At 39.1% G+C, this 18,577-nt stretch overlaps 1 protein-coding gene across 5 annotated transcripts; it reads right to left on the bottom strand.

Moving 5' to 3' along the window:
* Positions 1-4,214: 4,214 nt before the first annotated feature.
* Positions 4,215-14,314, bottom strand: LOC121599065 (peptide transporter family 1-like). 5 transcript variants are annotated; one of them, XM_041926563.1, is made up of 6 exons: positions 12,402-12,431; positions 9,657-9,709; positions 9,494-9,572; positions 8,841-9,427; positions 7,708-8,694; positions 6,907-7,625 (listed from the first exon to the last, which is right to left on the bottom strand). In XM_041926563.1, the coding sequence occupies exons 1-6, from the start codon at positions 12,406-12,408 to the stop codon at positions 7,197-7,199; spliced, it is 2,142 nt and encodes a 713-aa protein (XP_041782497.1). In that variant the 5' UTR covers positions 12,409-12,431; the 3' UTR covers positions 6,907-7,196. The 5 variants fall into 5 exon arrangements, with proteins under 5 accessions (XP_041782499.1, XP_041782498.1, XP_041782497.1 ...); XM_041926562.1 differs by lacking the exon at positions 12,402-12,431 and adding an exon at positions 11,522-11,963; XM_041926561.1 differs by lacking the exon at positions 12,402-12,431 and adding an exon at positions 11,071-11,496.
* Between the last annotated feature and the right edge of the window lie 4,263 nt (positions 14,315-18,577).

Below are 18,577 nucleotides of genomic sequence, written 5' to 3'. Positions count from 1 at the left end.
GGATCTTTTTCAGACATCTGCTGCAGTGATGCAACAAAGCGTTTAACATTATGTTCGAAATTCATAGTTCTTTGAAACTTTAAGCGTAATTATAGGATATACATATATATATATATATATATATATATATATATATATATGTCCCGTCATGGGTTCAAACCCCTTGACAGGCAGGCCTTGACCGACAACGGTTGTTGTGGCAAAGAAGAAGAATATATATATATATATATATATATATATATATATATATATATATATATATATATATATATATATATATATATATATATATATATGTCCCGTCATGGGTTCAAACCCCTTGACAGGCAGGCCTTGACCGACAACGGTTGGCAAAGAAGAAGAATATATATATATATATATATATATATATATATATATATATATAATATATATATATATATATATATATATATATATATATATATATATATATATATATATATATATATATATATATATATATATATATATATATATATATATATATATATATATATATATATATATATATATATATATATATATATATATGTCCCGTCATGGGTTCAAACCCCAAATGGACCGTGCCGCCATACGCCGTGCCGGACTGACTATCCTGCTATGGGGGGAAATCAATTAGTCACTGAAAGCCAAGCCCACAAGTGGAACAGGCAGGCCTTGACCGACAACGGTTGTTGTGGCAAAGAAGAAGAATATATATATATATATATATATATATATATATATATATATATATATATATATATATATATATATATATATATATATATATATATATATATATATATATATATATATATATATATATATATATACGTTGATAATTTGTCCCAATGGCCTTTTCATCGGAGGTATATTTTCTTCTTGGATTACAAAAATGCGTGATTGGCCTTCATCCATTTCGTTCTGCCTTGTAATTGTTGTTAATATTCAGTATGTTGTACACGTTGTTGCCCTTTACGCCAGTGATTCTATCGATTTTCTGGTACATTACGCCAATTTAAGCTATGAATTCCTTGTAAATGTGATTCATTTTAAATATGTCCCGAAGTAAGGGCTTCTTCATCTGTGGGCTCATCAGAAATTGCAGTGATAGGCCTGGAAGGATGATCGGATGCTCCTTTAAATCTGTTTTTTTAGAATGCTGCAATCTTCCTCCAACTCCAATTATTCCATCTTCACACAAAATAGGATGCAACCATTTCAATGGTGACGACGATGAAACCGATTTCTTGCGTTGTAAATTCTTCAATTCATCAGCAAATCCGGTCTGTTGTGCTAATTTGCATAAATAGAGCTCTGATTGGTTGATTTCTTCTACAGCTATGAACTGCGATTCAGGAACATTGAGGCACAAAATATTTTTATACCGCACCTAATAAACTATAATAGCTTATTATTATTGGGACAAATTATCAACGTTCATCCAGAAAGCGATGGAAGAAAACGAGTAGCAACTAGGGAAGGGAAAAGAAATAATACGGTCTATAATGAAAATGTGCTTGCTACCAGAACATAAATGACGTGTGAAAAGTAAATGTAAAAGTCTAGGAATTTTAGGTGGCAGAATGTTAAAGCATCAAAGCAGCATTGGGGCACGATCTTCTACCGGTCTCTCCAATTTATTGGCTTCGAGGATAACATCGACATCATCGGCAAGACGGCAGTGAAGGTGTGTGAGGCGTACACCCGACTTAAGATTAAGAATCAATGCGACGGAGAACCTGCTTGCCGGAGACATAGACCATCTGGAAAGGAGTGTATTATTTGATGGCAACAATCTCGAGGTAGTAACGGAGTTCTGCTATCTTGGAACGGTCGTTACTTCGAACAACGACATCAGCAGCGAAATCCGGAGACGCATTGTGCAGGGGAATGGTGAATACTATGGGTTTCATCGACTGCTGAGATTCAGAAGACTTCGAGCCCTCACGAAATGTGCGATATATCGCACATTGATTCGCCCGCTGGTTCTCTATGGATATGAGTCTTGGACCATACGAGCGGGGGATGCAAACGCTCTGGGCGTGTTTAAGCGACGCATCCTCTGGACCTTCTTTGGCGGAGCATGGAGCGTGGAGGAGAGGGTTTAATCCACGAGCTTGCAGAGCTGTACGGCGAACCGATCATCCTAATGATAGCGAAGGCTGGCAGCTTACGATGGCTGGGGCATGTCATGAGGATGCCGGACTTATGCCCCACTAATAAGCTGTTTGACAACGTTACCCAGTTCGGCATCAGGCGCAGGGGAGCACAGCGAACTTGATGGTTTGATCAGGTGAAGCAAGACCTGTCGGAGATTGGGTGGATCTACATGGATGGGAGGCTCCAGCCAGGGACCGAACATACTGGAGAATAAAGATCTAAACATCAGTTCCAAAACTCGACAATAGCTATTAAACATAATTAATAAGGAAAGCAAAATGTAAACCCATTATAAAATAAGCTCATATTTTTTAAATTTACATTGAAAATAATTGAACCAAGTTTCCAAAAAATCCAGGTCCATTATCCAGGGGCGTATTAAACGGCGGTCGGCATAATATTTACTAATGATTAATCGTTTGATTCAAATCGTTTGATTCAAATCGTTTGATTCCATTGGGAGGAAAATCAATGAAATTTATATTTTTTACCGCGCGGCTACATGAGGTGAAATATACAGCGAAATGAACTATTTGACAGGTGAAATATCTGACAGGTATAGCTAAAGGCTTGGGGGAGACACAACATCCGCTTTCGAAATTCTATTTAAAATAATATCTTCTCAAGCAGAACATTCCCTAATTGGAAGAAATTATTAACTGTTGACTGAAAATTAACGAAGTACTCTATATTGAAGCTATTTAATGGATTTAATTACGATTTTGTGCACGTTATTTGTTTACATTGCACATCAGCTGGTTGCTGTGATGCTTTATCCGTCAGATATTTCACCTGTCAAATAGTTCATTTCGCTGTATATTTCACCTCATGTAGCCGCGCGGTTATATGAATTTCACATTTCTTAAGGCCGGGCTACATTGATCGTACTCGCAAGTGTAATTTCGATTTTCACTAGCGCATCTGGCGGCGGCTAACCGAAGCATTTTGCTAAACAATTTGGAGTCGCTCCAGAAATACGTTATTTTTCTATGTTTTGTACTTAAATCGGAGGAGAAAAGTTTTGTTAAATGTAGATGCACATGTCCTGCACGCATTGCATCCATTTTCATGACAGAAAACGATGAAAAAACTACTTAATTTTGAGATTTCTCGATGACCAAAAAAAGCTTCCACCAGCCGCCGCCAGATTCGCTAGTGAAAATCGAAATTACACTTGCGAGTACGATCAATGTAGCCCGGCCTTTAGACATTATCCTTGAAAATCGATTAACCGGCAACCGTCCGGTCCCGATCTGCCCGGATAATCGACGTTCTACTGTACATGAAAAGCTAAGTGGTCCGCGATCGCAAAAAGTTAGGTACCTCTGCCCTAATACATCTAGATCCTCGAAACATACGGTAAATGTAAGTTAAGTTTTTAGTACAGTGGAGCGCCGTTTATCCGGGCTTCTTGGTACTTGACCTTGCACGGATAAGCCAAAAACACGGATAATGAGTCAAATGATATATTTTATCACCAATTCCTTATCAGGGTTTGCAAAATTTTCTTATTTTTTGATAAAATAGCCCAGTTTACAGTCGTTAACTTGTACGACGTAACAACATGCCCGTCATGGGTTCAAGTCCCGAATAGACCGTGCTCCCATACGCAGAACTGACTATCCTGCTATGGTAACAATAAGTCACTGAAAGCCAAGCTCACTTTACTAGTGGGTACTGGCAGGCCTTGACCGACAGCGGTTGTTGCGCCAAAGAAGAAGAAGAAGAAGCCCAGTTTTTATTACCTTTATGTTTTTCCTATGAGAATATTTAAAATTTGCTATGAATTATAGTGTTATTTGTTATGACAATCTGGTCTTACAACCGCTTTTTCAAATATCCTCCTCATAACGCAATGTCACCTTTGTATTGAACTGTCATTTCTCAATAGCATGGATAAAAAGAAAGCCGGATAAAAGGTACCCCGATAAACGGCGCTCCACTGTCCACTTTAAAATCTAGATCGATTTTTTCAAAGATATAAGATTTGCTGTGTGCCTGTGTGTCCATCAACAAAAATCCGAATAACAGTCCCCCAACCAGGGATGGAATCGATCCGACGAGTCGGGTAATTTATTTTGATACGTAAATGTTAATGTTATATTCCACAAAAGTCTCAGAAGGTTACTGAAAATTTAATGGATCCTTACATTATGAAGCCTCGCAGCTTATAAATACACACAAAAATCCATACCTACCAGATAAACGACCACAGTCTCTGCTAATACGATTTGCTAATACTTTTATAAGTTTTCATCTAGTCATATTACCGATGGCTTATAAAACTAGGTAACCTGTGCAATTCAATTACTATGATGTTTAATTTTTTGACTATTACTTTTATTTATTTAATAATAATTTTGTGGAGTAATATGATGAAAATTTGCACCTTTTAAATGCAGGGTTTAATAATGATATAATCATTCTTTACTCTTAGTGAATATAGTACGTACTATAGTAAAATGATATGACTTTTCTTGTAGAAAAAGATCATTGAAGATCTGCTCATGTAATACTTTCAGCAATAAGCAATAATCAAATTTTACCAGCTTACCATTTTGGAAAACTACATTTTCGATCCTCTTTATAATAGATAACCATATTACCCCTTAGTATTATCAAACGGACGCAGTACGCCGGGTGGTCCACCAAAGCTACCGGTAAATGTGTCTGGGATTGGTTTTGACTGTTGGAACTGCTGATTTAAAGGTTGCTGTTGATGCTGATGTTTTTGGCCTGTTTGTGATTGGACGGGTGAAAATACGGTACCGTCCGGATTAACATTAGTTCCAGGACGTTGCTGATTACCCAAAATACCTGGTGCACCACCGAAGCTTCCCGTAAACTTATTTCCACCGTTAAAGCTGTTCGTTACGGGTACTGGTTTCACCGGTTGCTGATTAGCCATAAATGTCGAGGGCACCATCGGTCTAACGCCTGAGCCTGGGCTGGCGGGATTTGCATTGACTGGCACATTGAATGGGTTAGGCGTTGGTGGCACAATCGGAGCTTGAGGTCGTCCCGGAACGCTGTTGACAGGGGTAGAAGCAGGATGAGTGGATCCAACGTGCTGCACAGGCGGAAACTGCTGGACGGGAGCAACGGTACTGGAAACGGGGAATGTTTGTGGATCTTTTGTGTAAGCTGTGCCTATGTTCGCTTGATTTCCCAAGAATCCAGGAGCTCCCCCAAAGCTGCCCATATATTTTTGAATTGTAGATTTCATATCCGGCCTAGCTGTTGTTGGAAAGCTGTTTTGGGTCGTAAATACGGGCTGTGGACGTGGTGGCTGTGGTTGTGGAGCGGAGGGGACAGGTTGAGACAGAATCGGTCTCACAGTTGATGTATAAGCAGTACCAATATTCTGCTGGTTACCAAGAAATCCGGCTGGTCCTCCGAATCCTCCGTTGTACTTTTGTACCACAGGTTTCCCAGTAGAGACAGTAGGAAAGATGGAAGAAACAGTAGTGGTAGATCCCGATAATCGAATTCCTGTCGGCAAGCCTTGTTGTGGAAAGTTTGTCTGCTGATTGACGTCGGTTTTGAATCCTACTGCATTATCGGATGCTATCGGTGTGTTTGGTTTTCGCGTAGGTTGCAGAGATGACGGTGTCAATGAACCATCGAATGGATCGCGTGCAAAAATTGGCGACCGTTCCGTGCCTACCTTGACATCATACACCGGCGGTAATTGATCCGGAAACAAAGGGGGCAATAATCCGTTGACTGGTTTCTGGGCGAAGAGAATCTTTCCTTCCTCAATATTTGGGATCTTTGCATTTGGTAAAAATTGTTGCTGCGTGTTAAGAGCCCCTGCGCTCTTTGTTCCACTCGATGGCACTGCCTGTACCGTACTAGAAACCGGGTTTGGTGGTAGTAACCCATAGTTGGGTTGCGCAACAGGCTCTATTATGCCAGACGCGTAACTAGGAACTTTGAAGTTATATTGCCCAACTTTGGCGACTTGACTTGATGATGGCTGAAGATTTGAGTCTCGATTCACATTTGTTTGAAAACCAACTGAATCCAGTTCCGGTTTTGCTAGGTCAGTAAACGGTGTCACAGGATTTCCGTAGCTATCCCGTAGCACTGTGTTCGGTTGTAGCGTTGATCCTCGCGCATCTACATTTGTAAGCTCATTGTTAATGCCCGCGGGAATTGCGTTAAGAGAAGCATCGTTCACAAAGCCAAGATTTCTTCCTTTAGCTGCGGAAAATCCTTGGCCACGTGCAAACGGTGTGATTGCGAGATTTATAATATTGCTATCCGCCGAAGGTACGCCACCATCCACAGAGCGAGCTGAGTGTGCTGGACAATTAGAATGAAAGACGTGATTAGTATGGGCAGAGGTAGGAATAAGTATACTGAATTCATACCAGATTGTTTATTTGCTTCAGCAGGGGACAAAACAGCTGTAATGGAAGAAGGATATAATTGTTACACCATTCTTACTTTTTGAATAATAAACGTGTCAACCACAATTTTGTTAGAAAAGCTTTAGGTTTGATGGATTTTTATGGCCTTCTTTAGAAGAGAATCATTTTTTAACATTGTGCAAGATTTAACGTTCAATTCCATCGCCCTTTTGTATTAGACGTCATGAAACTAGCAATATTTTTTGCCATGCTGTAAAACTTTATTTTTTGTACAAAGAACTTTGTTTTAAAGAAAATAAAGAAAAGCGTAGACTAAAAAAATATTAATAATCATGGTAATGTGAAAGAAAAACTCACGGACATATTATTTATTAAGCAAAAATTTTCATAGAAAATTTATTATTTCACCGCAAATCATTCATCAAATCTCTCATTCTCTCTCTCTTTCTCTCTCTCTCTATCTCTCTCTCTCTCTCTCTCTCTCGCTCACTCTCTTTCTATCTCTATACGGCTGTTTCACACGGACCACTCGCTCTATCTCGCTGTTGCTACGCCTAAGCTTGATTTAAACTCGCAACTGTTATGCCTTTCGTTTTGATAAGGATTATGTCCCACACTATTGCATAGTTTCGGCATCATAGTGATGTATCATCTCTACTCTTCTGATTTCTTAAACACAGGATTATCGAGCCCACTCTCTTCCTTCTGGTCGATGGGTAGCGTAGCATTTGGATCATCTTTTTCGTCATAGTTTTTCAATGGAATTTGTTTGTAACGCCATGCCAATATAGAAAACAGACCCATGTCGACAAACATCAACACAGCGAACAGTACAAACTCCCATTTCTGTTCATCGAAGATTTTTGCTTCTGCTACGATAACCACAATCAGATTACCCACAGCGACTGTTAATTGCCAACATCCTTGCAGGACGGATTTCATACTCTCCGGAGCTTGTGTGAATGAGAATTCCAGTCCCGTTATAGAGTACATAACCTCTCCAAGCGTCATTACCACATACTGGGGAATGAGCCAAAGCATGTTGACCGAGTTGGGTTCGGTGACGATGATAGGGGTAGTGCTCTGAAATTATCATTTTATGTCAGTTTTTGTGTCACATTGAAGACCTACCAAAAAAAGGGATTCGTCTTTTAAGTGTACTTACCATGCCATCGATATCGCTTACAATAAATGCATACACACCGCCAAGTCGCATCGTGTAGGTCAATGTAAGCTCTCCATCTACATATATTTCGTAATCAGAAGGATAGGATTCCACCCGATCGTATACATACGACCCGTTCTTGTGTCTATCGAACCCATCGGATGAATCAATGTCTCGGAACACCACCGTCCGGTTAGTGGCTGTATTCCCGAGCACGCGGAACACGGGGTAACCCTTGGAAGACTTTTCGGTATCATCTTCGTATCTCAAAAGACTGATGCCCGAATCTTGTTTGCGTATAAAGTACGATAACTGTTTTTCTTCTTCCACCACAAAGGTGCGCTGTTCCTCTGCCACCGCGCAATTTGGTCCAGGGCCAGTGGATGAAAGTGTGTACGTGTATGTAGCGCTTCCTTTCACATTTAGGTACTTCTCTTCGAACATGCTCATACTCTTCAGCGTAAAGTCGACGTGTTCGGGAATGTTGGACTGAATGCGATAGTCACAGGGCATGCCGTTGAATATTCGCAACTGGGCTTCGCCCGCTTTCGGGATCACGGCATACGTCGATTCCAGCTGAATCTCCACAATGGTCGATATAACAAAGGCTAAGCCAGCAAATATTCCACCGAGAGTTAGCTTCTGTAGCGGTCGCCGAATTCCGATTAGACTTAGCAGCGGATAGAAAGCGACCTCATACAGTGGAATAAATACCAAAATCAACAGAGGATTAATCACTTGCATTTGATCCGGCTTGATCGTCCAAAAACCCAGATCGCCATCCATGCGGGTTGCTTGGAAAGTCCAACGTGATCCCTGTTGGTCGAAAAGCGCCCAAAACACCGGCAGCGGAATATACAGCTTCAGTACGTTGAGCAAAATGCGTGTTTCATCGACCAGCTGGCGTCCCCAGCGCTTTTCAGAGTAATCCAACCAATGTTCACGAGGGTTGATGGATTTCTCACGTGATCTCGTCCGGATGGCCGTCTGTTGAGCGTGTTGAAAAAGAATTAACATAAAATGAGCAACACTCAACATATAGACACAACACAACACAAAAATGGAAATACAACAACAACCAACGGTTGACAAACAAACAACGGCAAAAAGGTCATACAACTCGTTATACTAACCCAAATACATTTAGAAACCTTCACAAACATATTGCCCGCGGGTGCGGATATTTTGTAGAGTGGTTTGCCAATGATGAAAATGATAATGGATATCACCATCAGTACTCCGGGCACTCCGAATGCTAACGGGAAACAATCATCGTCGTCGAAGCATTTCACATCTTCCCGTAGAATTGGCGTTACCATGGTCGATACGAACGAGCCAGAATTTACCGCAAAGTAAAACATTGAAAAAAATAATGCCAGATATTTCGCCTGTTCTGGTAGCTTAAATTGCTCGCCTCCGAACGCGGCAACACATGGTTTAATGCCACCAGAGCCGAAAGCGATCAGCAGCAATCCAGCAATGGTCATTGCACGTGCATCCAGATCCCAGGTAGGGATAGCTCCCAGTGTGATGCATCCACTCCCGATCGTATACACGATCGATAGGTACAGTATTGTACGAAATTTGCCCAACCAACTGTCAGCAATGATCGCACCGATCACACACATAAAATACACCAATGTGGTGAAAGTGTGATACAGCACCGTCGCCGTGTCATCGTCGAAGTCCAACTTCCTGGTGAGATACAGCACAAGCACAGCTGCCGAAGAAAATCCAACCATCTAGTTAGTGCAACCGTTTTCTAACGCCCTCGATCGTTACTTACTTCGCATGCCATAATAGTTAAACCGTTCGCAGAACTCATTGCTGATGATAAAAGGAATGGCTCGGGGATACTTGAGCTTCTGAAATTTGTACACAATAATTTAAATAATGCACTACGGAAATAGATGCAAAAGCTTTGATGCCGGTTTTGTTTGCTTAATCACCTTAGGTTCTCCTTCGATATCCCCAACCTCTTGCGTAGCACCTGGTGCTTCTTCTGTAAAGGAGATGATAAGTTCACTGCTAAATGGTTTATAAACAAAAAAACCAACAATAAATGGCACAGACAAAGCGTCGAGCAGACTGTACAACATATGCTGTTATTCAGGCGTCCTGATGGTTGCAATTATCAAATCGCTTCAACCTAGCCTCTGACAGTGATCGATTGACGTGTTACCCGTGTATCGATTGATCATTAGCTTTACAATACGATCACAATTACCTAATTCACTGTCATCATAAACAATGAACCGACCTTTGAGTAGGGGTTGAGCAAAAAATACTGTAAAAATTCCGATGGGCCTTATCGTTTAATAAGGTACTATTGATAAAGACAATGGGCCCACCAAGTGAGATGTGGTGATAACGTTCTTATCGGCGTTCATATATACGAACTCATTGATAATTGAATCACATACTAGAGCGTCACAGATGACTAGTGTAGCTTACTATTGGTGTTATTATCTGATGTCTTACTAAGATCCTATTTATACGTTTCGATCAATTTCGGTGGGATATTTCTTTTTTTGTTATTAGAAGTAACATTTTGCTTCGTAACAACGAGACAATCTTCTTCTTTTTCTTTTATTTGGCGTAAAGTCCTGCACTGCCATACCGGCTCATATAGGCTTTCGAGGCTTATTCAGTACCACGCAGCCGGATAGTCAGTCCATGCAACGGAAGAACGGTGCATTCTCGGTTTGAACCCATGACGGGCATGTTATTGAGTCGTTTGAGTTAACGACTGTACCACGAGATCTTTGCAATAGAATATCTAAATAATGAATATCTCTATAAAACTTTTTCAAGTACTTCTTTTATATCCACACTACACGCTATACACTACACTACTGATAGAAAACATGTTCGCTAAGATTCCATACTACTCAACGATGTGCTGTCGTAGTTTAACAATGTTAAAGATTGTTAAATAAGTATCATTGAAGTGCTGTATAAACTGTTTCCACCATGCTCTGCGTCAATGAGACAATCGAGTGTGAGTATCGGCAAGAACATCCTATTAATATCACTCAATCACGTGAATCGATCAGATACATCCTGTGATCGCCAATTGTAGCGTAAAGTAAACATTATCATAATTATTGCTTTTTACTGAGATAAACCAGTTCTGCAAGATTTTTCCTGCCGTTGGTACAAGCTTACCACTAAAAAAAACATATCCAGCCTATCGAAAGATATTTAGATTTCTGAGATCATTGCACAAGTAAGGTTCACTGGCCGGTCAATAATCTCATATGTCTGCAGCACTTATCGGAGCATTGTTCATCGATCTCAAGTACAGCACATCTTAACTATTTTGCATTTGGGTGTGTCGCACTTTACAAATTTCAATCCTACCTAGTGATACGTATCTCGCAATCTGTTCACATGTAGCTACTGTGTCCGTTGACAATGATTCCTTTATTCTACACTTTGCTTTCATTTGTGTCTCCAATACATTCAGCACTATATTAAATAGGTAAACTCAAAATTCGTACTGCTCAAATGTTTCAACCGTTCCTGTACTCCAACTGCTCGACGAAAGTTATCTTTTGTTGGGCAATTAAATGGTTCATGTTCTCGTGTCTGTTAACAACTGAGATAGCAAATTATTGGTAAATGTTCGTGTCCTTTCATACGAGCAATGTAATAGATTTATTGATTACTCGGCAGATTTGATTTTCTATAGAAGCTACATTTTTCTACTGTCCTATTGTGATGTACAAATTTAAATGATTTGCCTTCTAATCTCAATTTACTAAAGTGTAACTAACTTTTAAAGATTCACTCCAACACATTTCACACAAACCTTTAGATGTATCGACCATCTTGTTGAAATTTTTGTTTTAACAATCGAAACCAAACACCTATTGAATACTTTTAATAAATCATTCTAACACCTAGTCAGATGATCTATCGATGGCAAGCTCTGGCAAGAGTAATTTTAACACACTTTCCGTACAAGGTGTATTGGCAGACTGAGCAATAGTGATGAGTATGCTATCAAGTTAAAAGCAGTAATCCCTCAAAAAGGGTGCAGAGCCGTAATCGTCGGTGACTGATAACGGCTTTACGAGCTGATAAAAACATACTTATTAAACTTTCCTCCACTGCATCTGCTGTATCAAGAACCACCCACTTCGAGGATAGATACGTATGATGCCAAGGGCAGATTCCGCACATGCTGAATTTATGAACGACGTTTTAAGTAGAATGATAATGAGCTCTTGAAACAATTGAACCTCTTGGAACTCCCGAAATGAGTAATGGATTCTACACTCTTGATTTATTAAGTAATACGTATAGTAAATTTAAAAAACGATCTTTTTATATAATTTAAATTATAGTCTTACGCGGTTATGTCCGAAATCTACAGACCCAATCACGTCTACCATTTAACGCTCGCACCATCTGAATGTGAAACTATTGCTTCTAAATAATAATATATATTAAAATCTTAGCATAATGGTATAACCTTCTTTGTAACTAAATATCAATCACACAAACACTAAACCATCCTATAAATCATACAAAAGTAGTATGCATAGTAAGATTGGGTTTTCAAAGATTCGTACATCAACTATTTCATGTAAAACTACCACTTTTCACTTCACAATTATAACCACTTGACATTTACGACATATGGACTTTTTCACACCGCAACATCACTCATACGTCTAGCTACTTACCACACATTCCTTTTCAATACAAAAACAAGCCCATCGCTCTTGAAGTTTATCTTATCAAAAGGTACTTGATTTTTGGTCAGCAGCCGTGCTACAGTGCGAAATAGAAACTCCCTTTGCTTTACATTAGGTGCGATCTGCATAGTTTCCTATATGGTGAGGTTTTTTTTGTTAGTCTATGGCAGTTTAACGGACTGTATTTTTATGTCAAAAGAAAAATAATTCAAGCAAAGAGGAAGATGGTATTGATGTATTGCTTGGAGTAATTATCTTATCACATTTCTTCAGCACACACTCATCTATCCATTCATTCATCATCATGTTTATTAGTGTGCGGCGTCAATAGGTTTTCTAAAAACAAAGACATGTTGCAACGCTTTATCAAACATTTATTGCCTTCCGTGGATAGTAGCGTGTAGGCAAAAGGATACAGATAAGAATGAGGGCAATTATCGCGAACCTACAGTAGATATGAAAAAAACTATCATGAAAGAGAGTAAATACGACGTCTGTCGATTTAAAATCTTTTTTGCAACACAACGATACAGGATTTTACTGACAAAACGGAGGACATTTTATGAGTAAGCTGTATGCAAAATGTACGGTTATTTAGATATCATCTTTGTTGTTAATTGACCATATTCAGTGATGGCATGGTTAGATATACTACAAAAAATCAGCACCCTACATCAACTCAATATCATTTGAATGCCAAAGTCCACCACGAGTCGCAGGTGTCGTAACCTTCTTTTGCAAGATTCGTATAATAAACGAGCATCACTTTCACGATAAAAGGCACTGATCGAGTCAACCAAAGTGGTACGTTCACAACGCATCCCACTGTGACTGAATGAATCACAGGACTTTCCGCATACCCTTTTTATGTTTTTTTTCTGACCTGCGAAACAAGCTAAATGAGCACTGCCTTTCCAGTGAACTCGGGACATTCTGAGATATGGTATTGTGTCATGCTGGTACTGCCATAGGTAACCGGTTCACAGTTATACTTGTCGACCTTGCATCGATCATGATAGTTTCAAAATTGTATGATACAATATAGCCATCTGTGTGACGTATCCGGCAAATAATATGCAGACAGAGAGCATCTCTGAACAAAGTTCACAAATTCATACCATGTTCAAAGCCAGCTCGACACCTGCACCGGGTGAACACAGAAGCTAAATTACCGGCTAAGCGACGAACCCAGCTGGATAGTTAAACTCTTCCAATCGCGACAAAGGGTATTATTTGGAAACATTGCGTAAAAGCAGCATAAAAGCTTTATTTTGAAAGAGGGGAGCCCAACGTGACCTTGATGAAACGCATCGGTGCTGTTCACGATCGAGGTGGTTACAGTGTAATTTTTTTTACAACCATTTTTACATTTTCAGCTTTTTCAACAGACACTTCAAAGACACACAACAAGGTTTGAAAGATATTTAATAAACTTTACACTTGGTCAAAATTGAAAATGAATGAAGTAAAAATCTAATTGTTAATAAACCTAAATTTTTATGAGGAAGCGTTTACAAACGACTTAAACAACACTTTACATTTAACTCCAGTATACTGCTGAGCGGAGCATATGTGTAACAGCAGCATCGCTATACTCAAAAATAGGAATTTTCGAAAGCATGACCTTGGGTCACACATTTTGAGACTGGATAGATCGTTGCACTGTACCGACGTATAGCTTTTTGGTGGTTTTATTCACAGTTAAATACAACACACTAATTTGATTCGACGCAATCAAGAACACCTTGTAATAAAACACGGTCGAATAGTTTCCGTTCTCGAGAACACTCGCTCTAGACGCGTCCTGGTGAAACGGGTCTCCAGCTTTAACTAACAAACACGGCCGAACAAGTAATACAATATAAACAAGATTCGCTGCTTCTCCATCTGAGCTCTACGCTCACTGCTGCTCGTGCCTACGCGATCGCAAAGTTGATCTTCGCGACTCGCAGATGGGCTACGCTCACGTTGTTGTTGTTTTTTTTTATTGGTGGGGGTAGTATGCTGACGTTTTCTTGTTCAAATTCTCCTTTGCTAAGAATTCAGCGCTGCTCCGCTCAATCATATAGACGACGATGTTAGACGATCACTACCGGAAGAGCTTTTTTGTATTAAGCTGTCACATGATAATGAACAAGTGGGACGGTTTTCTATTCTAGCACAACAACACAAAGAAAATGAAAGAACATTAAATAGATGTACTTGTGAAATTATTTGAGGTAATATTAAAAAGGATAATCAAAAATAAATCTATGTCATGAAATAAATATTATAAAATTTTATTTATTATAAATTCGCTTTTTAAATAAACATAGTATGAAAATGTTTAACATAACATGATACTTTTTACCAGAAGAACTTATTTACATGACCCTATTAAATGATGTTTGATATTTATGAATTTTAGAAATGATTATTTGTGATATGAATTAAAGATTTCTTCAATATAAACGTTGTTTCGCATGGAAAGTCTTGCTCGTCTCTATGGAAGGGAATCTGATCACCGTACATAGCTCATTCGTGTATGGCAGATTCTTATCGCACAATGTTAAATGCCATCGTGTGTAATTAATTTCAGCCGCTGCATTTAAATCATTTGACTGACGATACTAACTTACTGACGATATCGATGGAGTGGAAACTGGAAGTGTTGATACGCTTTCCCTGCAGTGGCTGCGATGTATAGACAATTTACGAGCAATGCTCTATACAGGCCCGTCATCAGTAGAACAAGCAAAGAGTCAAACTAAGCATTAGCAGGTGATTCATTCGCGGATCTGTTTTCATGTCGTCTTAGTGCCACACAAAATCCTATAGCTTGTTTACCTCTTCCCCATACATTCATTGTACTTCCGGCATAATGACCTTCAACAGTGTGTGCTAGGATGCAAGTAAGGAGCCTTACCAAGCTTTTTATTATTATAAGGGTTTGATGGATTGATTGATTGCTGAAGTTTTCGTCAATAATTCAATCATTATATTGCTTGCGCTGCACTACTGAGCTCAGCATATTACTGAACTAACGCCCTGTTTTTAGTTCATACAATTAACTTCAAACTAGAATAGATGGACTTGATGTGTTTAGACTTATTTCACACACAATTTGATAATCAATCCATTCAACAAATGAATGAATGCTAGTTGTTTTGCTTTCGAAGATACATTTGGTGAAAATGTGAATATTTTTGTTTCAACAATAAAGTTTAATCGGTTTTTGGAAAAGTTAGTAAGGTAGTTTTTATGTCTAAATACATTATATCTCATTTCCAGATTGACTTTTTTGCGTTTAATCAGAATCGATTTTTCGGAATCGATATTTTGCTATAGTTAATGGTCTTCCTTATCACATGCATCATTTACAATCTGCTTCTTCTTCTTTTTTTTTGGCTCAACAACCGTTGTCGGTCAAGGCCTGCCTATACCACTTGTGGGGCTTGGCTTTCTGTGACTTATGGATTACCCTCCATAGCAGGATAGTTAGTCCTACGTATGGCAGCACGGTCCATTTGGGACTTGAACCCATGACGGGCATGTTGTTAGAGTCGAACGAGTTGACGACTGTAAATCATTTACAATATTGGTAAAAAATTCATAGAATGGAAAATCAGAAAGTAACCTAAAATAATTTGCAAAATTTGTCTATGCAAAATGGTTGCAATGGTTTATAGAAGACATTAATATTGAATGGATTTACATCGGGAATATACAAAGGACGCAAATTTTGTATCACGGCATTTCCTCCCTGAGTAAATATACCGAAATGTTAGTTAGACAATCAGTCATTAGCATTAGTGTATTATATTTTAAGCTGAATGAAGCAACGTAGACGCAGCTTAGAAAGCATTCGGACGTTGAACTACTGAACATATTTTTTTCGTAGCTAGCGGATCTGCCTAAACCACCATCTCAATATCAGCGGTGATATGCAATAACGCAAAATCTCGGAAGCTCTAGGTCGAAGCTGATGTAAAATATAAATTAAAACTTGTTTTTTTTTATTCAGAAAACAAAAAAATCAATAGAAACGTAGCGTGCCTCAGCCCAGTCGAGGTGAACGGACTTACGCTCACCTACTTTGTAAATTATGTAGTATCGGTGTAAACTATTGGAAATAATTACAATGGACCCTAACATAACGAATTTATATCATCCCAGTAACACACTTGTTATACGAAAAACTTGTCATGCGTGAGGCTCTCTACCATATACAACGGAGCGCCGTTTAAACCGGCCCCATCAGGAACTGAACTCGTTTGGATTAGTGGTGCAAGCTCGGAATCGGAGCTACTCGATTCCAATTCCGTGTTCGCAATCAATTCCGCAGCTGATTCCGATACTGAAATCGATTCCGAATCCAGATTCGATTCCGGAGCCGATTCTGAAGTCGATCCCCAAGTCGATTCCGGAGATGACTCCGATGAGTACATTAATTCATTACTCCAGAGCCGATTCTGATTCCGGAGCCGATTCCGGAACCAATTCTACAGCCCATTCCGATTCCAGAGCCGATTCCGCGATCGATTCCGGAAACTGATTCCGGACCTACTATCGGGAATCGATTCCAAAAAAGCTAGCCGGAATCGATTCCGACAGAAACTTCAATTATCCTATCACTAGTCTGGATACTCGAATACAGGTAGTCTTGGAGATACTAGTCCGGATACTCGAATACAGTTAGTCTTCGAGATACGCGGATTTGAAGATTCACAGTAATCTAAATTTGACAGTTCTTTGAGCAAATTGTACTGATTTGCCATATAAATTGATAAATGCAAAATAATTTTCCTTCTAGTGAAATGTTATAATTGCTCTAAGAAGGTATAACATTATTGCTCAGGTCAGAATAAAATAAAATAATTAATTTTCTGGCTAAAGCTTATCACTTCAAGCGAACATGCACATGTGATAATTTGGCTGGAAACCTTGAAATTAGACATACGCGGAAACTCAAGATACGCGGTATTATGCAGCCGTTGTCGGTCTCCATTAATTTTGTATTTTGGGTACTGTATGTATTGTCAGACCAATTGATAACCGATTCCTTATGAAAAACCTCTTTGACAATCGATGTAAAAAGCAACAATTATCATTTTTTAAATATTCTTTTATGTTATCAAACACTCATCTCGTCGTCTAGAAACAATGTTAGTTACTGGATAGGCCGACCAGACGTACTGCATTTAAAGGGACAGTCCCGTTTTTTACCGAAAATTTTATGCCCCGTCGTATCCGTAAAAATATCGTTTTGTCCCGTTTTTTTTATGTTCTGGGCTAGTTCGATTAAAATTAAATTGTCATACACTTGTCGAACATGTCTCCAAAAAGGCATTAGATTACATTGAAAATCAGAACAGCATTGTCGATACAAGGGTTTCACAGTCCAACACACATCTGTTAATACAATGTCCACCAATTGTTAATCCGTCAACCCGTTTTTAACACTCTTCTCATGATTTAAATAATTGTCGACTTCGAAAGATCAAACGTCAACCGATTCGATTAAAGAAATGTGTGTTTTCCAAATCGAGATTATTAAGAGAGGAAAACGGTAAAGCCCATGTAAGTTACCTACAACAGTTAAATTTGAGGAATATCAGTTGTTTGATCAATCGACGTTGATAAAACAAATTATTGTTAAGCGTATTAGAATAGGAACACACGCTTTGCCCTTCGTGATTGGCCGCGTCATCTCGACTACAGGACTAAGTGTTTGCTGCTTGGGATCCCGCCCTTCGCCGAACGTGTTGAGCACGCCAGGCTAGCATTTAATGGAAATCTTAAACGGAACCATAGACTGTCCCGAACTGCTTTCGAGGATTCACCTCTTTGTTCCTGTCAGAATACTCCGTCGCCGGCTAATGCTGGCAGTCGCTGAAATCCGAACAACCTTTGGCTCTCACTCATAAACCCCCTACTTTGTATGTGCCGTCTACTAAATTCAACTGACGATCTCTATGAGTCTGGAATGACGATAGCAGAACTGATTTCACGTTTAAGTGTTCGAAATGCCTCCAGCAATAACAATATATAAATGTTCTGTTCGTTATCTAATGTATATTGTAAACAAAACTTGACTCGAGGGGGCTTTATAGTCGATTGATTAATAAACACTAAACTAAACTAAATAAGGAATAACTTCCAGTTGTAAAACGTTGGGTGCACGT

The sequence above is a fragment of the Anopheles merus genome, chromosome 3L, assembly GCF_017562075.2.
Source record: "Anopheles merus strain MAF chromosome 3L, AmerM5.1, whole genome shotgun sequence".
In the NCBI taxonomy this organism is placed as follows: domain Eukaryota; kingdom Metazoa; phylum Arthropoda; class Insecta; order Diptera; family Culicidae; genus Anopheles; species Anopheles merus.
This window is presented reverse-complemented; position numbering and strand designations above follow the sequence as displayed.